This window comes from Trichosurus vulpecula, chromosome 8 (genome assembly GCF_011100635.1).
Source record: "Trichosurus vulpecula isolate mTriVul1 chromosome 8, mTriVul1.pri, whole genome shotgun sequence".
NCBI lineage: Eukaryota > Metazoa > Chordata > Mammalia > Diprotodontia > Phalangeridae > Trichosurus > Trichosurus vulpecula.
Genome location: NC_050580.1, coordinates 21,993,159 through 22,020,300, shown reverse-complemented (window position 1 = coordinate 22,020,300; position 27,142 = coordinate 21,993,159). Strand labels below are relative to the sequence as shown.

Sequence of the window (27,142 nt, the reverse complement as noted above, 5' to 3'; positions counted from 1 at the left end):
TGAATCTACTTGGGGTGTTATTTTCATTTACCCTATGGAAGCTATGGAAAAACAAAGTTGGGAATCTGTGATGTCTCTGTCAAAAGGGAAAATAGGAGTGGCCAGAGACAGAGGAGGAGCATATCCTGGCGGCTGCTTGACCTTCCTCAAACACACTGACCTTGAAAGCTCTTTTCCTCTCTTGTCCTCACTGGCTGCAGTGAGTGGTTCCACGTTACCCTTGTTCTCCATTTCCAGGTCATAAATATTAAATGTTTTGCAAACAGTTTACCACCTTAGCAACTGTTAGAACTCTAGCCTTCTGGGACCATGCAGCAATTGTTCAAATCTTGCAAACATTTCCTGACAACACAAATGCTTTGAAGAGGAAGCAAATAATTTTGCCAATAGATGTTAGTACCCAAGATTACTGTGAATGGAAGCATATACCCTTGGAATATGGAATAGAAAGGTTCATGCATAGGCATACACCTATCTTTATCTGAACTGCTGTGTAGAAAGAAAAAAAAATGACTGTTTAGACCCTTGGAAATGACCTCACCCAGAACACTCTACAGGGAGACAAATAATGCATCAAGCAATAAAAATTTTGGCTGTTGAAACCAGACAGCTTCAACTTAGCTAACTGTGTCTGGTTTTTCAAATGGTCAAATTAGGTATTTTTGATTCTGTAGATAAATGTGTCTTTATTTTTAGGTTATGATTTTAATGCCCTATCACTACAGCACAAAATGTCTTGTATAGAAATTTATTATAGTGTGTAGCACAGAATACGATGAGGAAGGGCCGGGCCATTTTCTTCAGACCCTGAGGGCAGGGCCTTCTGTTTCTCCCATTTCCCTTATCCCCCATATCCTTCCACATGACCTAAAACGCTGGGGCCTTTGAGGATCCCATGAATAAACCAAGAAAAATCAGCCCCAGGGAGGACTCGTGAAGAGAAGGCAGGGCAGCCACGTCATACCTACGAGTTGTCACCAGATCTTCCCAGTCCTGTCTGTAGCCATCCCAAAGCAATCATTTGGTGTAAGGGGTTCTTTGTGAACTGACATGCCATGTCACCCTTTCTCCCCCTCCAGGAGCCCACAAAAGGAAGATCGGATCCCCATGGCAGATGAGTATTATGAGTATAAACACATAAAAGCCAAACTGCGATTGCTAGAGGTTCTCATCAGTAAGCAAGATGTGTCTAAAACTATCTGAGGCTGTGGAAAAGTCCTGCTGGAATTCTTCCAACAGAAGCAACTTTTCTCGCCTTCTCCTTCCTCCTGGGTCATGTGAACACTGTATTCAGAAGCACTTTAAGCAACAGAATTAGCCGTGGATGAGAAAGGATGGCAAATGTGATACTCTACGGATGGGAAAAACTGAGAAGGGCCCCTGCGGTCAAAGAAAAGCAGCCAGTGGGAGAGGAATCCCCAAGTATGATTTAGAACATTCCCAGCCCATCTCATTGTTTTAAGGTTGATGTTGACTTCAGTTGATAGAGAACTTAGACAAATGTGACAACATATTCCACTGTTGAGGGAGGTGGGAAACAAATTCAATTCATTTTCTAAAGACAAGCTCATGCTGGTGGCATAAGGAGGAAGAGGGTGTCAAACAAAGTTAAAACTCCTTTGGGGGAATAAAAAAGCAACAGAGAAGAAATCCTGCTTTTTCAAATAGAAAGAAATAACATGGGTAGTAGAATAGGTAATTAAGCTTCTACTAGAAATTTTTCTTTTAGATAAGCAAAAAACCCACAGACATCAATTATTCTTTTGTCTCCAGTACCTTAAAATAATGACTTTAGAATAGATGATTGCTGATTTTTAATTTCTCTATTAAAATTAGCACCTTATTTTTGCCTAGGATTCGAAATTTTGTGTTTCTAATTACCAAAGCTTATTCTGACGGCATGCACTTTGTGAATTATCAAGTATTCCTTGTCTATACTTGCCAGATGTTTATAATAAAATAAAAATACTGCATTCAAATTTGAAAATAGGTATTTTGGATAGCTAAGTGTCTGTAGCATATAACTGAATTGCTGGTTATGATTGCTAAGCTTTTTGCTCCCTGAAACTCAGATTATATGACTATTTTTCCATTGGAAATAGCATTTTTCTTAATGTTCTAAATGTAAATGCCCTAATCTGGTGAGATCTAAGCATTTCCTCCCAAGCTGTGATTCTTGTCTCTGGGCAAAAGTTTATTCAAAGCTTTGTCATTGTCTGACGAAATACAGGAAATGTTTGAGGGCAGTCGAACCTTTCTGGAAGCTGACCAGAGAGGAGGAGGCCTGTCCTATCACACTGAGTGTATGTTGTCCACACCACTCTGTATGAAACAACACGCCGCCATTCATTTTTGTTTTGGTCGAGAGTATGTAAACTAGTAACACTTCTTTTGGTCCCAAACACATCTGCATTTCTAGTGTATGTAATGTTGAAGCATGGTTCTGAAGAAATTCACATTTTCATAGTCTGGATGAGAAAAATGTTGAGCACTCCACAAGTGGACTTGTTCATTTCCCTGGCTTGTTGTTTTCTGTGTATTGACTTGGTATTTTATAATTTTTATGAATCAGAATAATCTCCTTCGTAAACTTGTTTAATTGAAATCCGTCTCTAATAATAACAGGAACAGATACACAGCTACTTACTTGAGATTTACAAGCTAAGTCTTTGATAAGGGGAAATGGTTTCATGACAAGTGTACAATAGCTATTAAAATGTAATCTATATATTCTATATGATTGTAAATATTTTATATAACAGTACAAATAAAATATTTTTCTATTATATTTATTATGTTGAAACACAGTAGTAGTTTCCTGTTAGCTAATATAAATAACATAAATAACACTGTCAAACAACAAGTTGGAAGTGCTGACAATTCTAGGCTTCAAGATTTTTAACTCATGCTGCAATTACAACCTCTCATGCTGTTTGGAGTTATCCCAATATTTGTTCAGTAGATTAAAGTGAATGCATATTTAAACAACATTTGTAAGCCATTAATTTGTATTCTGCTAAAGCTGGCTATATAGATTCATTTTGTTACGTTCGGCAGAAAAGGATAAAGAAAAGACATTGCAGCATCTAGGCAATAAACGAGTGAGCCGGAAGGAAAACTCAGGACCTTTTATCATCTAAGCAATGGGGAGGGGAGGGAAGAGGAAATACTAAAAATGCTATTAAAGAAATTGTGAAACATAGCTGACTGCTTTTGGTGACAGCGGCGTGGACATGCTTCAGAGAACACCTGGCGATGAGAATGGACAACAGAGGGTCAGATGCTCCTAGGGAAGGACTGGAGGTGTCGGGAGGGCTGAGGAGGGCAGAGGAAAAGGAACCACGAGGGCGCGTTAACGTCCAACGCTAATATTGCAGGTTTTGCAGCTGGGGTCTTTCTTTGCATTTGCGGTAGACAAGCTCATGAGCTGGTGACCAGTGATTTCTGCCACGGTGCCAAGGGAGAGATCCACAGGGTCAGTGTAAATAACTTCTAAAATGACATCCTGGGCATGGTGGTAAACCAGCACACCATCTTCTTCAGTGCAGGTCAGAAATTTATTATCCTTAGAATTTAGCTGAGGGAGGCGCTGCTTACAGAATTCATCTCCTGGTGACCCAACAGGAGCGATGACGAGAATCACGTAGTGATAGGCGGTGTACATACAGTAGAAGTCCCCAAAGTACAAGTTGGTATTGGGGTTAAAGAGTTTCTCTGCTGCGATCTCGAACCTGTATCTGCCATAAGGGGAATCTTGGGGGGGCTTCCCCGTGTTGAACTCGGTGCTGCAGCTGAAGAAGATGCCTTCCAGCTTCCCACTAATGGGAGAACCATGGCTCCCACTGTTATCTTTGACGGACGGCTGCATGGCTTTCCCGTGCTGCTCTCTGCAAGGCAAGGAGAAGGGATGATTGAGTGTCGGCTACTGCCAGCAGCACTTAGCAATATTCTTTCCCACAGTGCTACTGGAAATTTATAGTTACCATTGCTATAGAAGCCAAGTTGAGCTGTTCACCTAATGTGTAGCTGGAATGGTCACAGGAGCAATACCCAGAGCTGGCAGACTGTTGTGAGTCTTACAAAGAACCCTCTGTATCTGATTTTCATGTTAACTAATTATCAAGAACAAAACTTTTTCACTATCATATAGTTAGTAGGATTCAACTTTACTATCAAAGCTAGGGATCCCCTGCTGCAAAATGGAAAGACCTTTAACACGGTAAATTTCGATTTACCTGGAATCTAAACCACCACCAAACTCCAGTGAACAGAATGACAAATGTCAAATAAAGAGACTGAAGTCAGGTCCATTGTGTATGTTAGCTTCTGATCAAAACGCAGCTTCTCAAGATGTCATGGGGTCACCATGGACTCAGCCAAATCTCCTATAAGTCACGTAAGATATGACTACAGTGCAGTAGAGCGGATTTAAAAAAAAAAACTTTTTTAGAATGTCCTTTTTGGAATTCTTCCCATGGTCTCTAGCATAGGCACATTTTAGAAAAAAATATATCCCTAATGGTGGCCAATCTTTTCCTTTTGAGTATGGTTTATTACGATTTTCTGAAAAGCTGGAGCCCAAAGCTTTCTAAGTTGGGTGACCAGATTTGCAATTAATGAGGTAAGACGAGGATTAACATTAGAATGACGACACTGTGTACAGAATGAATGGCACTGGAAGCAATTCAAAGAGAAGTATCAGAAATGTCTGGAGCAGTGGAATCAAAAGGTGAGGAGTATGAAGGCTGTCACCCATGTAGACATGTAGAGTGCACCAAGAGTGCTGGTGCCATTGGAAGCTCTAATAATGACAACAGCAATAACAGCCAACGTCTATATGATGCTTCTGAGATGTCGGGCACTATGCTGGTGCTTTACAATTATTGTCCCACTTGATCCTCACAATATCCCTGGGAGGGAGGGGCTGTTACAATCACCATTTTACAGATGAAGAAATGGAGCAAAGAGCAGCTGCGTGACCTACCCAGGGTCATGCAGCTAGGAAGTGACTGAGGCACACTGGAACTCTGGTCTTCCTGACCGCAGGCCCAGTGCTCTAGCCACTGCACCACTGAGCAGCCTGCGATGGTTTTAATAGCTTCACACAGCACTCAGACTTATGGGACACCTCATACAAGTAGTGGAACGTTCAAGGGCACCCATCTGGAGCTGAGGAGTGCCAAAGGCTCAGACAAGACAAATAAGTCACATTGGCTCTCAGCATTTTTGCTTCCTCACAGATAAGACAAATGTTTTCAAACTCAGATTTTCCAGACCATCAGAATAAAAAAGGGGTCTCCTTTGATTCCAATTAGGTTATCCTAGTCAGTTAAATGAGGACGGAGGCTTGAGAAATTAATCAAGTTTTCCATCTACATTTAAAAAAGCTATACCTTGAACAAGAAATAAGACACGATTAAATATTTAATGCAGCTCGTTTTAAGTATCCAGGATATTTTGACATTCAGGTTTTCATAATTACAGAATGGGTAAAGTTATTCACAACTCTATTCTGTAATTGTTCCACATCTTAACTCACAGTCTAGATCATTTCAGTCTCTCTAAACTCTAGCTGATTCTGGACTAGAACAGTACAGACTAAATAAATCATTCATTAACATGTATAGAATGCCTACTATGTGCTAGGCACTGTGCTAAGTGCAGACTTGAAAGAGGACATGGAATGGTTTCCTAGCCCTTAGCCAATCAAAATGCCTTTCCTGTTCATAACCTTGCCTAAAGCTTCATGCCTTTTTAAAATATCAGCTTGATCCCATGGGACAAATATGTGTAAAAAGTACATGGCAGAGTTTCTAACTAGCATCCAATAAAAAACAAGGGAAATAACTTAGTTTAACATCCTATGGAGGCAAAACACACTCCCACTTTCTTTTCTTTAACCAGACTAAGGAATGAACTCAGACCAAAATCTGCTAGGAAACTGAGGTTGGGATTTACCCAGTTTGAGACAGAATTTGAAGCCCTTACACCCTTTATCCACTGGACCCCCAGCTACCTATTCAGTATTCAGGCAGTGAGGGGGCACCGCAGTTTCCAGAGAGCTGGGCCTGGAGCCAGAAAGGCCTGAGTTCGAAATCCAGCCTCAGACACTTAACTAGCTGTGCGATTCCGAGAAAGTCATTTGGCCTGTTTGCCTCAGTTTCCTCATCTGTAACATGGGGAGCTCCAGGGTTCTTGTGAGGACCAAATGAGACACTAATCCTAACGCTGTAATGCACATGCCTGGCATACAGCAGGCACCACATGGCTATCAGCTTTTATTATTAACATTCATGTTTCGGTGTGTGGAGTCCTCTATAGGCTTCATCTCACCAACCCCGAGGGAGGGCAACCAGATGGTTTCTAAGGCCCCTTCTAGACCTCACTCTTAGTCTGCTATGAAGTAGCCTTCGAGGTTCACTTGGTAGTCAGGCTAGGGCCAATCCTGGGTATGTGCAGAGCACCGTCAGGTGGTGGGTTGAGGACAGAGGACCTTCTCTTTTACCCTAATTGTCTAGAACAACCTAATCCCGAAGATGTAAACACATCATTTGCCCAGTAAATAAGGACAGAGAAAGTAGATTTGGTCTAAGTGAGTTCAGTCCTCAGTTTTTCTTAATTCCTTAGCCCCAAACACTTTAATTTTTTGACCTAAAAAAAGCTACTGTTTTAAATAATAATGACAGAAGGCAAAAATGTGCCCTACCTAGATTTTCTGGAAGATTACCTGAAGCATATTTAAAGTAAATAACGAAATTGATGCTGATTCTGGGTTTTATAATGGGAGAAATGGTATCTATGAGGAGTGACAAACTTCTTGCCAGTTCTTAAGGTATAAACATTTTATCAGCTATCCTGGGAACCGAGAGCTCCCAGAAGGGTCAGCCTGCCCTCTGGGCTACCTGCTTCAGCATGGCTGGGCTGCCAAGGGCCCACTCTCTAGGCATACAAGTTTAGTCAAAGAAATAAGTGAAGGCCTGTGTGGGGATCGTGATGGATTTTCCTAGAACTATCTGCTACAACAAGGGCATGGATGACATCTGATGTGACTTCTATTCAGGCTCTCAATAAGTGACCCTCCCCCCAACCCCCAGAAATTCACTTCTTAGTTCTCCTGTTCCTTTTAAAGCTCTCTTAAGAAATTTTATAGTATATTCAGTATATTACAACAAGATATGATTTACATAAATTTTACAGCTATCATGGGAAGGCCAGCTATGTCAGCTTAACTTATTAGCAGAATGATCCTTTTGACTGACAGTTTGTAACAAATGGTAAAATTTACTATAGTTCTCTTTCTCATAGTCGTAAGCAGTGTGCCATATTTATAAATCTTTGCTTGTGGAAAGAGTTGAAATAGGTTTGGAGGGAAACTACACTAAGAACTAGGTATATGTTGTGGAGCAACACTGACCTCCAGTGGCTGCAAAAATTATTCTGTGTTTGCACTATTTTCCAAGGAGTCAACATTCCCCTCCATGCCAAAGATTCTTTTTCTCTCCTATCGTGCTAAGTGTATTCCTTGTTAAAGGCGACAGCAATGACCAGATTGATTTCAGAAATTGGCCTCTAAACAGACACACAGAGGTTTACTGCCTACAGAATAAGATGGCTCCTGACTTAGCCATTCCTGGCCCATCTGTTGACCTACAGGCTCCAGATTTAATAAATGGTGCCTATCACTGGCCCCTCTTTGGCATTCGCCATTCATCACACTCCAAGGGAGAACCTTTAGCAGGTAAAATGTGGTGCCAACCTTGCAGTGGTAGCTCATCTGACAAAAGTTTTGATAAAAATTTGCTAAGACCTAAAGCTGAAGCCTAAGTCCCTCTGCTTTTCTGATTTCTCTCACATGCCCCATGATTACAAGGCTCTGTTAAACGCCATTTGGGGATTCTGACTTAAGCAGATCATCTCTATGGGTCGGTCACACTCAGAGATCCTTGGAGAATGTAACTACCACCATGGCCAATCATAGCCTGTCTGTTGATAATGTGTTATTTATTGGTGTGCCTTATCCCCCTACCAGAATAGAAGTCCCACAAAGCATAGGTCATTCAGATTGGGCTAAGAAATGTGCAACTACATAAAGGAAAACAGACCCTTAGCTGAGGACATGGAACAAAACCACAATCGTGTTGGGCTAAGTGGCTCTAGCAGCTGCAGGTTGAGATCATGGGCTCCTTCCTGACTCTCCAAATTTAGTTTCACTTGAAAATCCACATTCAAACAGTAGGGAGCAATTTACTCCTACAATGAACAAATCACTAAAAACATTAGAAAGTGCCCAAAGGATTGAATCTTTTGGCTGCTTTTCTAAGGGTTTATTTGGCTTTCGTAGTAACTAACCATTGTCAACCTTTAGGAGCATGAATCAAATGGATGGTTTAGGTTCAAAGGTAGCCAAAGGAGCATGGCCTGCAGAAGACATAGGTATCAAAAGTAAGGGAGGGGATTTCAAGGTACCAAGAAACCTGCATGTCCCAGTTTTCATGTGATTTCCTTATGACTGCAGCAGAGAACTGACTGCCTAATTTTCTTGTTTGCAGTGTCTATAAAAGCCTAAAAAAGGGTTTAAAGGTTAAATGTTTGGCAGAGAAAAAGCTGGAAGTGGGGTGAGATGGCTAATCTATTAATCGAGAGGCATAGACGCCCCCAACCAAGAACACATGCAGCAGCACTTGGGGAAGGTGACCAGGCCAGCGACCCGGAGACCCGCACACTGCCAAGGCCTTCACAGATGGAAAAGTCCAAAGAGAATCAGGTATTTGAAAAGACAAAATGTAAAAGGCCACTTAATCATACCAGCAACAGGTATCTCAGGTTAGAATTTCAAACATAATTTTATTCATTTAATTCTCGTTCAAGTTCACATGGGCTTTTATTTTCCATGCTAATTAGTTGCTGAATGGAACTTCTGGGGAAATGGTTTTGTCCTTTCAGAATTCAAACTAAACAGAATTTAATTTTCTGTGCAAACTTTGGACCAGGCAGGCCCTTTTCTTGTGCATGAATTATAGAAGTGCTAAACCAGGTGACATTTAAGTTACTCTCTCAAAATGATACTTTTGGGTTCTTACCGGATGTAGTCAAAGTATTCTTTGTGCTGATTACGATAAAAAACGGTAAATTTAAGCATACGTCCTGCAATCACTTCGGCTTTTTCTAAGAGTTGTGTTAAGTGAACTTTGGAATAATCTGCAAAAAAGAAGACAGCCAGTTATTGAAACTGTGGAGTAAGAATTAAACTATTGTTACATACTCTGTAGGAAATAAGAAATTGTTGTTTTTTTATTGGCCCAGGGGATAAGGCACCAGGCCTGGAGGCAGGAAGGCTCATCTTCCTGAGTTCAAATCTGGCCTCAGAAACTTACTAGCTGTGTGACCCCGGGTAAGTCACTTCACCTTGTCTGCCTCAGTTTCCTCACCTGTAAAATGAGCTAGAGAAGGAAATGGCAAACAGCTCCAGTATCTTTGCCAAGAAAACCCACTTGGGGTCACAAAAAGTTGTATATGACTGAAAACTACTCAACAATACATATATATGTGTGTGTACATGCACATATACACACATAAATATACATATCTACATGTATATACACACATATGTACATGTATGTATCTGCATATCTATCCACAGTGGCTTTGTTAAGAATGCAGCTACGGCAAGGACACTTGGGTTCATGTCTGTTCACTACCTTGAATAGACAGCCTTGAACCAGTCACTTGCCCCTTTGGGACAGCAGAATTAGGTAAATCCTCTGATTCTTTCCAACTCCACAGTTATGTGCTATTCTCATGAGTTGTTTAGACTGTCTTTTTATTTTTACTCAAGGAGATATAAAGGTTCCCAAATGAAAATCTGCAGAAGGAGACTTTAGGAAGATAGCTCATAGGATCATGGATCTGGAGCTTGGAGGAACCTCATGCAATCTAAATCGGGGCAATCGGTACATGTGGCCCTTTACTGAGTTTCTCATTTAAATGAAAAGCTAAAAAATGGGATATGAGATGAGTTGCTCACATCATCATCGTTTACACACTTTACAGTAAGTCTTACAAAACTTTACAGTTTTTAAAGAACCTCATAATTAGAAGATCTTATTTGATCCTTTTAACAACAATAGACAGGTGGGGAAGATAATAGTCCAATTAACAGAAGAAACTGAATTGTACAGAGTGACTTGTCCCTGGGCATATAGCGCTAGAAGTACTTGAGTAAGAAATAGAACCGGGTTCTGACTCTTCGTACTCAGGATTCCTGAAGAGCTACAGTCCTTGGTAAGCCATCTGGTTCTGTTCACCAGCTCGGTATTCTGAGAGTCTTTCTGCAGTAACCAAAGTCTTATACTGATGAACAGTGAGGCACGATTTGGTGCTTCGAGGTTTTAGACTTTTTTCCAAAACAAAGCTCCCCAAGATAGTTGTGAGGTATGTGGAAAGGAGACCAAGAGGGAAAAAGTGCTTTCACTGAAATTGAGATACCAGTTATACCTGATAAACTCTAGCTGAACATAATGGAACATGATGAACATAAAGAACATAAAGTGGTTTCATTTAAACAATTTTAATGATTCCTAAATATTCCATACTAAGTAGTAACTAGATAAAACAGGGATCACAATGTCACAGAAATGGTGTATACAGGTATCCCACCAATGATAACCTGGAAAACTGATCTGTACACTTGACAGAAAGCCTCTCCTAGGGAACCCTGGGAGAAACTGTCCTCTTTCCAGGAATTCAGGAAGGACTAAGCCCAGCCTGAGAGAGCTGTGCTCCATTCCTATATGGATGACTTTTATTTATGTTCTCATTAGCACAGGGCACGCTTTATATGAGGTACACAACTCCAGGAAGACTTCTATCCCAAAGCTTTAAGGGTTAAGCCTGATGTGTAGGAAAGAGTAAAACATCAAGTTCCAGAAAATGAATTCAAATGACATTTTAAACCTTGTGAGCTGAAAAGGGCATCAAGATGCCATCTCTCTTGATGTTTTTAAGCAGCATGTATTTGCACACCTGCAGACAAAGACATATTTATTCTCTTTTCCTGCCCTCTTAGGAAATGGCTTGTCATTACTTTCTCTGATATAGTATTTGATGATCAACAGCTCTCAAGGTTATAAACCCACAGCTAGCACATGTCAGAGAGTAGCTCACTGATAAATGTTCATTGAACAAAATCCTTCACCTGAGTCTAAAAGCTATTTTTCCTTTTTCTTTTATCTCTGATCATAAGTTATTTTCTGTATATATACATAAATAATGACAATATATAAAATAAACTTTTTTTTCTATTTGAAGATGATTATTCTACTCATTTCCAGGATTAATAATCTCCTTATAGAATTAATAAAATAAACCAAAAGTTCAAAGCATTTGAATTCTATCTCCTGAAATATACAGCATGACTTAATGTATTTAAGTGTGTGGGAAATTTGCCCAATAAAATAGGTCGGGGGATGACAGATTACCTAACCCACTGCATCCTCAAGCAGTGTTGCAAGGAAGGCTACCTCCTTGGCAAATATCTTCTTTGATTACTGTGATTTAATTGGAGCCCCTTTCTATTTAAAAAGTATTAGTTCATTCAACCAAGTCAATCAAGTAAGTGACTTGATCTTGCAACCCTGTCCAGCCTGAGTCACTCATACACTCAGCACACTGAGTTAGAGTCAACAGAATCATCTAAGACCCACAGGTTCAATGGTTTGAGCCAGCAAGCCAAAAACTGGGGACACAGATGCAAGTTTTTGTTTGGAATAAAACTTAATACTAAACAAATGACATTCATTTTAATGAAAGAAAACAAAATATATTTTTCCCCTTACTGCATCCAGTCCGACATGTATTAAATGTCCCCTGAAACCTGTGTATAAAACTCATTTCTTGTGGTTTCTTCCAGCTCTCAGTTCCAGCTTTCTTAAGGTCAAGACAATAGGAGGAAAAAAAAATACATCTGTGAAAATCCAACCCAGAGATTAAATGTGATGAGACACGAGGTCTTTTCCTGATGAGGTAGGGGCTGTTTAGTAAACATTAATTGAAATGAAGAGGTAGTCACTGAGTTTGAGGCTTAGAAGGAGTAGACGATATTGGAATAACGGAGGAATAGGCATGCACTGGGCCCCGAATTAAGCAAGTAAATATGAGGCCACCCCAGGGGGAGAGAAAGCTGGTTTTCTTCTGTTCGCACCAGGGCTCAGATGGAGAAAGTTGCTAGGCAACCTGAAATTGGCAAAAGGCATGCTTTTTAGTGGCATTTCTACAAGCTCCTCAATGTTTAAATACATGCACAACCTCTCCTGACAGTTTCTTATTGCCAGCAATAGAGAGGACAAAGAAATGATGAGGGAAAACCGCACAATTAAGCAGGACCAGAGGACAAAAGGCACTTTACAGGGGGTGGCATGTCTGTATTCCCTATAACAGCTAGTATAATGCTTTATATTTACTGAGGACTCAAAAAATATTTGTTAACTCAATAAATGTAGGGAATGGTAGCATTTTTTATCCTCAAGGGGCTGGATTATCTCCATTACAGAAAGGCTTCTCTTCAATGCTGGCTGACCAGGCCTCAGTTTCCTTTTGTGGCTTCATCATTCACATCACAGCCCTGCCATCAGGGGTTCGCCAGGCACCTGTCTTGGGCTTTCTCTCCCTCTTTTGGTAACCTCATCAGCTCCCATGGGTTTAGCCATCTTCTCAATGTAGATGATGCCCAGATTTCTATATCCAGGCCTGGTCTCACCCTCATCTGCAGACTCAGGTCAACAGTTGCCTATTGAACATTTCAAATTGAATGTCCTGGGGCAAATTTAACCTCCACATGCCCCAAATTGAGCTCATTATCTTTCCCTCCAAACCTCCTGCAAACTTTCCTGTTTCTACCTTTACAATGTCTCCTGTATCTGATCCCACTCAAGGCCATTCCCTTAGTTCAGTCCCTTGTAACCTCTCACCTAGACTATCCCAATAGCCTCCTCAATGACCTTCTGCCTCCCAGTCTTTCCCAGCCCCAGTCCATCCTACCCAGAGCAACAACAGTCCTTTTTCTTAGCACAGCCCTGACCCTGGGACTTCTATTGCCTCAGGGATCAAATATGCTCTCCTCTCTTTAACTTTTAAGTCTTTCACATCCAGACCCCAATCTAGCTTCCCAGCCTCACTGGACATTTCTCCCCCTTACAAATGTTTGTTTTTCTGATTATTGTTGTTTTTGTTATCTAGCCAACCTCGCCTCTCTGTTCTTCACACATGAAGCCCCGTTTCCCACTTCCAAACCTTTGCTCTGGCTGTGCCCCATGCCTGGAATACCCTCCCTCTTCATCTCTACCTCCCAGGGTTCTTTTCTTCCTTTCAGATGCAGTTCAGGTCCCATCTTCTGCATGAAGCCCTTCCTTCTCTTGTCCTCCATTCCAAACTACATTAGGTGTAACTACTTCATACATATTTGTGTTTATTTACTTGTCTTCCCTGCTAGAATGTAAAGTCCTTTCAAGAAGAGGTTGTTGGATTCTTTGTACTTGTGTCCCCAGTGGCTAGCACAGCACCTGACACACAGTAGGTGTCTAATAAGCACTTGTTCACTGGCCGACCATGCAGATTACTGTGGCTCAGCAGCTGCTGGCCTTCTACTTTTCCAGTTCCATTTTAAAAGCCAGAAACACTCAGGCAGACTTTCCCAATTTTCTTTTTCAGGGAGGTTGTTGTTAGTTCCCTTGCTCTATAAGAAGCAGAGGTTATAGGAAGGAAGCAAGCACTTATGAGGCCCCTACTGTGTGCTATTACAATCACTCCCATTTTACAGATGAGGAAACGGATTAAATGCCTTGCCCAAGGTGTTCCTGCTAAGTAAGTGTCTCAGGCTGAATTTGAACTCAGATCTATATGCATTGATAGTGAGGAGGGAGAGGCCTCATAGAGGAAACTGAAGAACAAAGAAACTTATTTCCCCCACAATATGAAACTCTGAAAATAGTTTCATTTCCAGTGGTCTATTTTTTCCAAAATATTTTAACATTTTGCACCTAAAAGTCAAAGGAAGAACAGAGCAAAAGAGGTAAGCTCTTTTATACAAGTTCTTACTGCTGAGACCCTTGAATCAAGAGAACGTGTCACCTTGCTGTAAAATGCTGTTAAGGTAAAAAAAAAAATCACTGCAATATTTAGCAGCACACGCTGGAGACAAGGGACTCTTTTTTCTTCTGCAACGTGAGGCCTCTCTGGCCTCCCCCCCCCCACACACACACAGTGTTCTCACCTGCAGTGCAAAATTCGATGATTTCACTCCACTCAGACACAACATAATCTCCATCCACCTGCTTCGAGGCTGTCTGCACCGCGACTGTGTATTCAGTCCTTGGGCTCAGGAACCAGTGTCCACGCACAGTCATGGGCAAGGGGACAGCTTTGGCCACCAATTTGGTGGGAACATCCTAAGACAAGAAATACGACATCTCATGAATCTCAAGAGTTCTAGAAGTTTAGAGCTGCAAGAGAATTTAAGGAATCACCTAGAATGCTTTCATTCGGAAGATAAGGAAATTGAAGTCCACTGAGGTTATGACTTACCAAGGTCACACAGCTAGTTAAGAAGAGAAATCACACTGGGAGGAGGAAATACTTAAACACTAGCCTATGGTAGATGCTTAGCATCAGAAAGAACCTCCTCCTCCTTCTGAGAAGGCCAAGGCCTTGTCCTAGTCATTGGCAGAGTGACAACAAGAAACTAGTTTTAGATTTCTACTCCTGGTTTCTATCCACTATATTGACTATAAAGATAATTAAGACATTTGGTCACTGAGTTTAAGATTTTTACAACTTTGTAAATTATCTTTAAATTGCTGAAATAAAATCCTCTCTCTGCTCAAGGCATTTCTTAGTTTGTACTATCCAATGACATCATGATAGTTTATCGATGAATATGTTTTGCAGGTTTTGAAAATTTTATTTTTAAAACTAAACCACTATTGCTGTCTTTCATTTTGAAACTGCATACACATACCCCTGTATTTTTTCCTTCTCCTTCAAGAGAGCTATCACTTATAAAATAATTATTTTTTAAAAATAAGGTTTTAAAAAAATCAATAAAACAAATGAACACCTAAAACTTCTGATGTCTCATATCTGAGATATTCACCTTTGCAAAGGAGTGGGAGGTGTCTTTGCATAGCTCTTCTTTTTTATTTTTAGCTTCTCTTTTTTTTACTTTTAAAATTATTTATTTAGTATTTTATTTTCCCCAATTACATGTAAAAACAATGAACAGTTTTTAAAACTTCATCAATGAATATTTTACATACAGAGAAGAGCCATGCTTCCAGCTTTAAAAAAAGTATTTTTTTAATTATGGAAAACATTTTTTAACCTAGGAAATATGGTAAAAATGAATTTTCTCACCTTTGTTCAACAGAGTGCATTTGTAACAGAACAAAGTTTTTGTTTTCCAAACAAATATCTGGGTAATGAGGGGCTGAACCTACTAATTTCATATTTCCTATGTGACCTTGATTATTGGAGATCTAGGAATTGGACCCTCTTCCTCCACTCTACTTTCAGTTCACATATCACCTTCATAATAAAAGGGAAAATCAAATCAACAGGCTTTCCTTCATCCTAAAAATATGCCCTTTGCTTGGTTTGTTTTTAATGTGTTCTGCTTCTTTCTCCCCCTCTCAATGATACATCAGATCCATCCAGATATTAAGGGCCACTCTCCTTTTAGAAAGCATTCTTCCAAAGGCCTTTGATAACTGAACATTCACTTACTGTTTACATTTTAAAAACAGCAAATGCTTTCGCATGGCTGAGATTCACTGGCATCTATTTACCTTATGTTTAAATTTGTTAGAATTTTTGTTCTCTTTCTTGTTCAGGTCAATGAAATAGTGTGTAATCCGGTCCTTCGATTTGGAATCCATTTCCCATGAAATCTTGAAGGAATCACATGTGATATTACTAATCTTGATGTTGTGCGGGACTGGAAGTTCCTCCATTTCTGCTATGCCACTATCTTGGGATTTGTTTCCTATAGGACAATAAGCATAAAAGTCATTAAGTATGTATCACTTGTCAAAGGTAGAATTTTGGAAAATAATAGTAACTGACATTCATATATGTATATATATATACACACATACACACATACACACATATATACAAACATACAGAGAGAGAGAGAATTTCACGTACTTTTAGCATATGGGCCTCACAACCACCTGTGAGGTAGGTACCACTGCTATTACTATTCCAATTTTATAGATGAGAAAGTTGAATTTCATTGAGATTCGGTGATATTCTGTGGCAATATAGCTAATAAATTTTAAAAAACAAGATTTAAACTTGTCTCCCTGGCTCCAAGTCCCTCATTCTATTCACTGTGCCATAGTGCCCTCCCCACCAAGTAGGTTCAGCCTCAACCATCTGTAGGCCTTAGATCTAGAGTTGTTTCTTTCCAGAAGAATAGGAATGATTCTCAAAATCCAGAAGCTCAGAGCTGTAAGGGGCCTGAGGCACCATCTAGGCCAGCTCTTGCCTGAACAAGAAACTCCTATATGATGCCCTCAATGAGGGGCCATCCAGCCTTTGCTTTTGCTTCACTTAGTCATCCACCTCATCTTATCTTGTTTCTCTTGCAACTATCACCAAACATTTACAGAATGATTAAACACAAACTGTATGGAGTTGATTTGCTATTTCATACAAATGCCCATTTTCTGCCCTTCATTTTATATGGAAATATTCACATTGGAAAATTTAAAAAGGGACAGATGAAGCTAGGAATGTTGTATGTGAACTCAGAACTTTTTCTCTGCAAAAGTAGTTGGCCCATATGGGAATTAAATGTGTGAGCAAGGTCTCACTGATGATAGATGCTTACTAAAGGAGTCCAGGTTGGACTCCAATTCTCCAACAGATCTTGACCCCCCCCAACAATGCAGATCACAACTCATCCAAGTCTGCCCATCCTGTCCACCTCGTTTGAGTCTCCCCAAAAGTTTGTCAAAGGGGACTTTCCCAGTGGGCCAGGGATCTTTCTCATGCTCTTCTGACATCATGATGCTACCCACAGAACCACCATGGTTTTTGCTGTTTACCTCTAATTCTTACCACTTGCCTGACTAGATCACCTTTTTTGACATGCCCTACAGCTCTTTGGAGCAATTCCTTATTTACAATGGGCTGCCACCAACTGGCACCCTCCGTGTGTTGCCCATTTCCCCTTGGGTGATCCTCCATCTCAATTCTCTAGCAATGGCAGTGTTCCATGGCTCATAGCCATGCATCATTGGAGCCATATTGGGATTGAAAAGGTGGCTCTTTGTTCAAGGAAAAGCTTAGTACCATTCAAAGAGTGGTAGAATTTTTCAAGGCAATCCCGCCTGCTCTGGTCCTATTCAGTTCTGAGCTGAACTAATCTGTGCATCACACACACACACACACACACACACACACACACACACACACATGTGCGCACACGCTCTCAGTCAATTTTACAATGGTAAAAAAGTGATCCATTGTCAATGTTTGCCCATTCCCTTCTAATACCCTCATTGCTATATTTATAAATTGTTCTCATAAAAGTTTTATGTAGATGGAAAACAGACATTTGAGTCAGAAGTTATAGATGTTTTCTTCAGTCATGCTCTTCAATAATAAAGAAGTCTGATAAGTTTTTCCATGCCTTTTGCTATTCTCTTGTCATTCAGATAACTTAAGAATCAGTCCTCATTGCCACCATCATTATGCTACCTCCAGTACTGTCCTCTGGATACATCTGATCTACTCGCATTACTTTGTCCATCTTTATTTTCTTTGGTACCATTAGGAAGCACATCTGGAGCTGTGATGTTAGTACCCAAATGTGGGGATTCACCATTCTCCATAGAAAATGCTTCTGAGCAACAAAATGGAATGCACCATGATGTTTATTTACTCTGCCATTCCAGTTACCAACATCTAACCGAGGAATCTAAACCAAAGACTGATCTTTGAGATGACATGATTCTTCCAATACTCATTATTTCCATGTTTATTGCATATCACGAGTGATACACTTATTTAACTGCATAATAGATGATAAATGTGAACATATATTTAACTTTTAATATATACACATTACTTTCCAAAAATGAATTGTTTTAAACAGTTTGTTTTCAAATTATTCTTACAGTCTGTGAAATGGAAAGTCTGCCTTCTGACTTCCGCATGGTTACTAAATTTGAATAATTTTCTCGACATAAATGAACAAGAGGATTTTTCAATGCCAAAAGGAAAGAACTCTAGGCAAATAGAATGCCAGCTGGTATTATTTCCAGGGCTCCCTAAGGGTGGCACCAAAGAGAGAGCAGAGTACCATAAAGAGGCAGTCCAGTAGGATAAACATGCCAATTGAAATGAACAGAGAAGGCCTAAGGGGAAGACCAAAAGAAAATAAGAAGGAAAAAGGATGGTAAAGAATAGGGGAGGGAGAAAAAAAGTTAGCAATAAAATGGAAAGAAAATTCCTGAGCAAGAAAGAGACAAACTTTTTCTTTCTTGGGTATTTCCTTTTCTTGGCTCAAGACAGACTGGATATACTCTTGCTTGCATTCTCCAATTAATGCACTGTCAGTTTCAGGTTATCCTAATACAGTTTATACAAAGTCCTACCTCTAAAAGCTGAGGATAAGAGCTGACCGAACAAGGTTAAAAACAGGAGACTAATGAAAAATAAGCAACCTATATGTGAAGCCCACATGTCCACCTATTCTTCCTTCCCTGGCATCATATTACTTTACCTGACAGCCCAGGATATAGCAGCCCATCTTTTCAATTATTTACTTCTATCGTAATAAAGCAAACTGACTGAACTTGAACTGTAGTCTAAATATGTTTCTGCAGCTTGTGGATTTTTAAAAAGGGAGCCCTTGGCTGTGTGTGTGGCACCTGAATGTTTCTGATTTCAAGTAACTAACTTCTCCATCTGGTGCTTTGTTTTATACATGACTGAACCAAAGAGTTAACTGTAGCTGTGGATTGCCCTTCCTTTAGATGTCACAGGGCATGTCTGGACTTGTGCCAGAATTAGATTTAAGTGAGGCACAGTTGCACAAAGTCAGCCTCACTCTCTCTTCCAGAGTCATCAAAGTCCAGGGCAGGACAAAAGTCAAGACGACTGGCAATGACCTGGGTTGCTGTGGACGACCTTGGCATCTTCGATATCTGACCAAGCTCTACGTGCTCCACATGCCTGCTTTATCCACCTTCATGGCAGTTGGAGCAAACTGTTCTTTTCCACCCATTCTGATGGGGTAAGTCTTCACATGCTCAGCCTGGTTTAGCCCATCTACCAAGAAGATTTTTCCTGGGGTTTGGTCACTGCACATGATACAGCTTCTCAAACCTGTCTGTGAGTGAGGGGGAAGAAGTAACTACAGTGACATGGCATGTAAAGGTCACATATCCAATAAAAGTCAGAACTGAGCGGAGTCCTCATTAGCACTACATTTCCAATGTGAGTTTTCCATAGGTGGATGCATATAACAGAAAATGGCCAGTGGTTGCCGATATTCTGATTAGGACAAATTCTTCCCAGCCTCCAAATACACAGTGAAACCTTTCCCTGATCTCTTCCTGAAAGCCCTCAGAGCACTGTCTGTTAAAAGGTGAGTCCATCTGGTTGGGTTTTGCCCAGAACCTTTCTTCTTCCATACCCCATTCCCATCTGTTCCCTTAATAGAGCTTAAGCTAATATCCTAGGGCTTGGGTTACTTAATTTAGTATAGGCAGAGAAAAGTTCAGTCAAACAAAGAAAAAGATACCCTAAGTAAACTAATTCTGAACTATGAAACTCTAAAAACAACTCTGAATTTTATGATTCCTTCTTCACTTATAAAGGCAAAGCTCACAGAATTTTATCCCAATTATTTCATAAACGATCCCCACCGCACTTCTCTGTCCATTTACAACATTGCTCTTATGAAACTAACTTCCCTGGGTTTTAATAAATACCCATTTTTCCCACTGGATCAATTAACATTAAATGAGACACTCTTGTATTTTGGCTACACAAAGTATTTAGTGGCTATCCTACCCAAAGGATATTGGGAAATCCATTCGTTTTGAGATGATTATTTCAAGAACTAGAGCCTTTTAGCTGTGGCACCTTGAAAGGTTAATTTAGAATGCTAAAATAGACTAGGCTGATGAATGAGAAAAACCTGATTTAAATGCTAAGTATTTATATAGTGCTTTAAGATTTTTAAAGTATTTTATAAATATTACATTTTAGTCTCAGAACAATGTTGGGGGGTAGGGGCTATTATTTTCCCTATTTTGTAGATGAGGAAACTGAGGCACAGAGAGGTTAAGCTATCCAGAGTCACGCCTGAGGCTGGATTCAAACTCAAGCTCTCCTGACTCCAAATCCCTGACTCTATCCACTGCACCACCTAGCTACAAAACAAACACCAACAAAGCTTCCAAAAGTCCTTCTATAAGGAGAGTATATCTGTAGAAATCCTCAGAATAAGTGGCATCAACATTGCTAAAAATCTAGATTGGGATTTGGGGATGAATGGAAAACTTCTAAAGAAGGGAAAGTCCTGCCAAGTATATTAACTCCATAAGGAAGGTATTTTGAAAGCAAATTATAGTTGCAACGCACAAAGAATTCAAGTGTTTTAAAAATCTGATTATGTGATGGATTATTGCCAAGGTGTCCTAGGAAGGTCTAGGGCTATATGAGGCGCATCTCTGATTTTGGAGAACAATGTCTAGGAAGGACAAATGGAACCTTTTCTCTTAGTATCACTGTCAGAAATCAGGTGTTTGGTTGTAAGGACCACCACCAAGCTGATTCCTGGAGGCACTTCTGTTTTTATAACATTTTATAACATCGTATAAAACTATCTCTCTCTATATATATAATATATATGTATATGCACAACATATATTTAAATCTATTCTAAATAAATTCTTGTAAAGTATCTGTTATTTACATGGTATTATGGTTAAAACAAATATTAATAAAATAACATATGGCAATTTTACCATCAATTCAAGGCATGAGAGGAGATAAGTTAAATTGAGGGTTTGACCACAGAGTGTAAACAACCCGTTACTTGACCAAATTTTAAAATGTGTTTGGTTGTGGTTGTATCTTGTTTCAGCAATAGTTTATCACCAAATATTCAGCATTCAAGGTTTTAAAAATGTAGTGTGTGTGTGTATACATATATATGTGTAAATAGATATGTGTGTATATGTTGTTTCAAGATGTAGATGATGAGATACATTTAGCAGAGAAAACATTTGCGAGAGCTTAAATGAAAGCCCATGAGAATATTAAAAATTCAAATTATAAGCCTGTATTGGTCAAATAACATAATGATCTTTGAAACACTGATGATATTAAAAAAATCTTTGACTGTTAAGCAATGGCACTCACACATAGCCACACTTAAGCTCAAGAGACATGAAAACACCTGATTGAAAATGGAAATATTCCATCAACTGGCTATTTGGTATCATAGAGAAAAACCAACGCAATATGATCACTGCATCTAATACTTGAGTTGATCAGTCACTTCTGCCAATAGACCTCTGTGCTGACACCCAAGCAGACCAGCTTGGCCTTTTGCCTCGAGCAGCACTTTGACAAAGCCCATCTTGTACCTCACCTAGCTCCAAAGGATAATAGCTCTAGAGTTTCAAGAGATTGTAGATGTCACCATACAATCATATAATATATACAATCATATAATCTCCTCATTTTACGGAGGAGTTCTCATCTTAATGGTGGAAAAAATTACAAAGCAAGTGTAGGAAAACCTGACTCTCTTTAATGATAAAATTATAATGCTCAGCCCTGCAAAAGATTTATTATTTTGATGACATTTATTCACCAAGCTACTTCATCATGCCTCAAGGTCTTCAAAACTATAGATTCATTTCTAACACTAGTAAAAACTGAAAATTTTATAGCATTTCAAGGTTAGGTAGCACTTTATACAAATTATGCCATTGGATTCTTATAATAACCATGTGAAGCAGGCACTACCCACCCTCTCAATTGAAAATCTTACCTCATATTTCAGTGAAGAGATGAATAATTCTTTGAGAATTCCATCTTTTCCCATTCCTCAATTCACTCAGATGCCTTCCGTCACTAACTCTTGTCTCACGTAAAGAGGTGGCTCTTGCCAAGGCAAAGCCCTTTGGATGCACAAGGGATCAATCCCATTGGATCCCAGCTCCTCTAGTAGACTGTACCCTCATCATCCTCACTCTCACTTATTCTCAGTTCCTCACTGTCTGCTGGTTCCTTCCACCCAAACTGCTCTCTCTAAAGTCACCACTGGTCTAAGTGCCAAATCCAGTCAGGTTTTTCCTCAACCCCCATTCTTCCTGACCCCTCTTGCATCTTCTTCTTTGCCCTTTCCTCTCTGGAGAAGTGCCTTCTCAGGACATGGCTCTCTCCTGGTTCTCCTCCTACATATCTGACATCTCCTTTGCTGGAGCTTCCTCCAGATCACGCCCTTTAACCACAGGTTTCTGCCCTGGCAGGCCTTTTATATTCTCCCTCTATACTATTTCACTTGGTGATATCAGCTCCTGTGAACTGAATTATCAACTTCATGCTGATGATTCTCAGATCTATATACCTATCCCTGACCTCTCTGTTGACCTTTCTCACGTGTCCAACTGCCTTTCAGACATCATCTTAAACTGGCTATTCAGTAAAGCAATATTTCTCCCTAAACACTCCCACTTCCAAACCTTCCTATTACTGTTGAGACACCTACATCCTTCAAGGTCCCAGGCTGGCAACCAAGGTGTAGGCGTCATCCTCAACTCCTCACCATCTCTCACCGCAACCCCCACCCCCCACCCCATCCAAGCTGTTGCCAAAGCCTGTCGATTTCACCTTTGCATCATCTCTCAAATTTCTCTGCTCTGACATTTCCACCCCCTGGGGCAAGCCTTCATCACTTTATGTCTGATCGAGTGCAGTAAACTGCTGGTGTGTCTGCCTGCCACAAGTCTCTCCACACTCCAGTCCACCCTCCATTCAGCTACTAAAATGATTTTCCTAAAGTGCAGGTGTGGGGACCCCCTGTCACACACACACCAAATAAACTCCAGTGGCTCCCTATCATCTCTTGGACCAAATGCAAAATCCTCCACCTGACATTCAAAGCCTGTTCATAACTTAACTCCCCACTCCCTTTCCAGTTTTCTTATGTCTTACCTCTCAGCCTTCTGGATGTTCCATGAACAAGACCCTCTCTCTCCAGGCTCTGGGTATTTCTCCTCTGGTTGCCTCCCATGCCTGGAATGCTCTCCCTCCTCATCTCCACCTCCCAGCTTCCCTGGCTTTCTTTAAGTCCGAGCTAAAATTCTACCATCCACAGGCAGGCTTTCCTAATCCCTTACCATTCTGGCCCCTTTCCCCCATTATTTGCTCTTTATCCTCTCTATCAGTGGCATCAAACTCTAATGGAAACAGATCACACACAAGAATGCCTGTGGGCAAGTAACCAAGTTAGAAAATCACATTATTAACATTATCTATATTTTATTTTGGTTTATTTTGTTAAATCTTACTCAATTGTGGGAAGTGCGTGTGGCCTGCACATTGACCCGTTTGCTGTGTAGAGTTTGTTTGTACAGATTTATGTGCTTGTTGTCTCCTCCATTAGATTGTGAGCTCATTGAAGGCAGGGGCTCTCTTCTGCCTTTGTAGAGAAGTGCCTGCCATGTACATTGTAGGAGCTTGATTGATGAACTGACTAAAGCACAGGTCTGACAATCACACACACACACACACACACACACACACACACACACACACACACACCCCTCAGGTGCTCCCTGTTACCTCCAGGATCAAATACAAAATACTGTTTGGTTTCCATACCTGGTTCCTTCCTACCTTTCCCCTTTTCTTCCCTCCATGTACCTTGCAGTCCAGCGACAACGGCCTTCTCACTGTTCCTTGCATGTGACCCTGTGCTCTCTCCTATGCCTGAAAGCTCTCCCTCCTAATCTCTGACTCTCTTCACGTCCTAGCTAAAATCTCACCTTCTTTTCCAATCCCCCTTAATGTTAGTGCTTTGCCTCTAGACTGACCTCCAACTTATCCTGTCTACATCTTGTTTGTACATAGTTCATTGCACGTTGTCTTCCCTATTGGAGGGTGAGCTCCTTGAAGTCAGGGATTCTTTTTTGTCTTTCTTTGTATCTCCAGCACTTAGCACAGTGCCTAGCACATAGGGATATTTAATAAATAGTTATTGGCTTAAATGACTTGCCTATGGTCACCCAGCTAGTAAATTTCAGAAGCAATATTTGAACCCAAGTATTTCTGAAACCAAGTCCAATCTATCAATAAATCAATGAAAATTGTGTCAAACACAATGCTAGGTGTTGGGGACAAAAAAGTGAGACAGTGCCTGTCCTCAAGGAGCTTCTATTCTGTGCCATGTTGCCTCTGATTTATAAGATGGGGCTCATCTTAAGAAGAACAGGGAATTTGTCATTAAATGGGTCTTGTGACTAATATACAAATATCTTTAATATCCTATAACTTATGTAGTTCAATATTTGATATTTAGAGATCTGAGTGATAGAAGTAACAAAAATCTGTATCTCAAGCTATAAAATTTATGAAACAGGAATTCTAATACTGTATCTCATTATCTATAAAATAAATTATATTCCTTTCTCTTTCATCAATAAGCTTTCATTTCAAACATAATTGTAGCCACAATGTTTTTATTTGTTACTGTGTGATTCTGACTTCTGCAGATACACTTCTAGCATCCAAAATGCCGAATATAAAACTAGCAGCACAAATGGTGGCTTCAAATGCTTTTGAAATCATCTAGAAGGCAAAAATGGCTTTTGAGAACAAACATTTCCAAAACACCCTTTCTAACCACAGCAATTATTGCAAAGAAGGCTGCGAGTATTACTGAAGCCGACTAATACTACTTTATGTGGCTCTTTTTTCTGTGGAGCTGAAATTGCCCTAGGAAAGTACAACCAGACCTAGGTGTTCTTAAACCCATAATGTTTAGATAGTAAATTTGTCAGTAAATAGGTTCATCTTGATTTCCCTTACGTTAATTTTGTCTTTTGTTGACAAATCTGTTTTATATTTTAAATCTCAACTCATCCTACTTAAACTGTAGCAGGAAGAACTTATGTTCCATTTTTACACTTTTAATCGTAAAAAGTTATTAAAAACAGAATAGGCTTCCAATGAAGGATTTAAAATATTTTCCCCTAGAGATTTCTTCATTTACCTGGGAAGATTTAGGCAGATCTCTACCTGAGAGGAGAGTGGAAAGGATCAGATTGGTTCTCAAGCTCGCTTCTGCCCTCAGGATTCTATGAACCCATTGTGACAGATCACATAAAGGAATCTGCCTTGTTGGCAAGACTGTGAGGGCTATTACTCTACAGTCTTTGATACTACATCAGATCAATCCTGTATCCTTTGATGGTTCAGGTCATTAAGCAAATGTTTATTGAGCACCTACCAAAACACTGTGCTTTGGGAAACATAAAAATGAATAAGACAAAGTTCCTGTCTCCTTAAGGAGCTGATAGTCTAAAACATGAGATAAGTGAACAAAGCTAAATTAAAAGCTTTGACTATTACTATTGTTACTACTAATAACAGCTAGCATTTATATGGCCTCTTAAAGTTTGCAGCACAATCCACATGTTATCTTATTTGAGTAGTCTAAAGCATTATGAGAAATCCCAGAAGAGTAAGATTTCACAGCAACACCAGGCTTCCTGTTATGTTAGGTTTTGAAAGGAGAGGTAAGGTTTTGACAGACAAAGGTGGGGTTCAGTGGGCATTCTGGGAAGAGAGAAAAGAGGCTCAAAGGCTCAGAGATGAGATAGCAAGAGAAAGAGAAAGTTTTTTCCTTTGACTCATAGTACATTTCGTCCTCTATGCTCAAGAACTATAGACTCTAAAGATGAAATTTCATTACAATTTACTCTCACAGACACTTTGTTCAAAATGGCTCTTCAAGCAAGCCAAGCATTTGTTGGGCACTTCCTACATGCAGTAGAGAGCTGAGCACTTCAGGAGATGGGATAAGACACCGCCTTCTCTAAAGGACCAGGCCACCATTTTGCCAACTGATCGTCACCCCTTGCCCAAAATAGAAAAGCCTGCTGAGTTAAAGTCCATTTTATTTCATATCCTTGGGTTCTTCCAGTTCCAAAAATCAACCTTGCTGCTGTGGGCACACTGCTCTTATTTCCCTATAAAATATAACACACTGAGCAGGACAACTATCCTCTTTACCAAAAAACAACAAAAAAAAAAGATATTGAGGCTTTTACTTCCTGTAGATTCCAGTAAACTTTAGAACTCCTTATTGTGAAGAGTTTATCCCTCCCCCAAATCAGTAAAATTTTCATTATATTACCTTACTATTTTTGTTTTCCTAAATATTAGTATAATCCCATGATGCATTTGAATGTTAACTTTTTTTGGCCTCCTGTGTCACTAAACAAATTTCTCTTGTGGTTCAGTGACCTACAAACTATTTTTATGTGGCACCAAAACATCCAGTCAATTTAGTAAAAAATGACATTTAGTCAAAATATCAGTTCATTGACTAAATTTTTAATGGACCTAAAGGTTGTTTGGATATTATGAAAACAGCCTACTGCTCCATTTTTGGCAGGCTTTGCTCTCCCAGATGTACTTAGTGCCATCCCATCCATCCCATCCATCCATCCATCAAGTCTAGATTACATATCAGAGTAGTGCATGCTTTTATACTATCCTGCTAGACCAGACGTTCTTAATCCAGGTCCGTGAACTCATTTAAAAAATATTTTGGTAACTGTTTTCATATAATTGACTTCTAATGAAATCTTATGTGTTTTATGTTGTGTATTTGAACATCATGTACCCTGAGAAGGGTACATAGGTGTCATTGGACTGCCAAGGGGATCCATGACACAAAAAATGTTTAAGAACTCTTGTTCTACAAACACGAAAAGAAAGATACTCCAGTGAGGATCTTTTCCAAAACTGGAAAAATTAGGGGAAAAAGCATGGGGTTGGGACATGAAGAAGTATGAAGGGAGCCCTCTCAAAGTAAGAAGTGATGCCAAGC

General features: G+C 39.9%; 2 protein-coding genes across 2 annotated transcripts in view; one reads left to right on the top strand and one right to left on the bottom strand.

Annotated features, from left to right (window-relative positions):
- FAM13C (family with sequence similarity 13 member C) overlaps positions 1–2,827 on the top strand; it is a gene marked incomplete in the record, with an annotated part of 57,162 nt that extends 54,335 nt beyond the window's left edge. Inside the window, 1 exon segment of the mRNA XM_036736181.1 lies at positions 1,080–2,827. Within this exon segment, the coding sequence (XP_036592076.1) occupies positions 1,080–1,203 (124 nt within the window).
- PHYHIPL (phytanoyl-CoA 2-hydroxylase interacting protein like) overlaps positions 2,774–27,142 on the bottom strand; it is a 65,038-nt gene continuing 40,669 nt past the window's right edge. Inside the window, exons 2-5 of the mRNA XM_036736182.1 lie at positions 15,837–16,033; positions 14,267–14,441; positions 9,081–9,198; positions 2,774–3,887 (exon numbers count right to left, since the gene is read on the bottom strand). Of these exons, the coding sequence (XP_036592077.1) occupies positions 3,353–3,887; positions 9,081–9,198; positions 14,267–14,441; positions 15,837–16,033 (1,025 nt within the window). The 3' untranslated portion in view covers positions 2,774–3,352. The remainder of the gene's footprint in view (positions 3,888–9,080; positions 9,199–14,266; positions 14,442–15,836; positions 16,034–27,142) is intronic.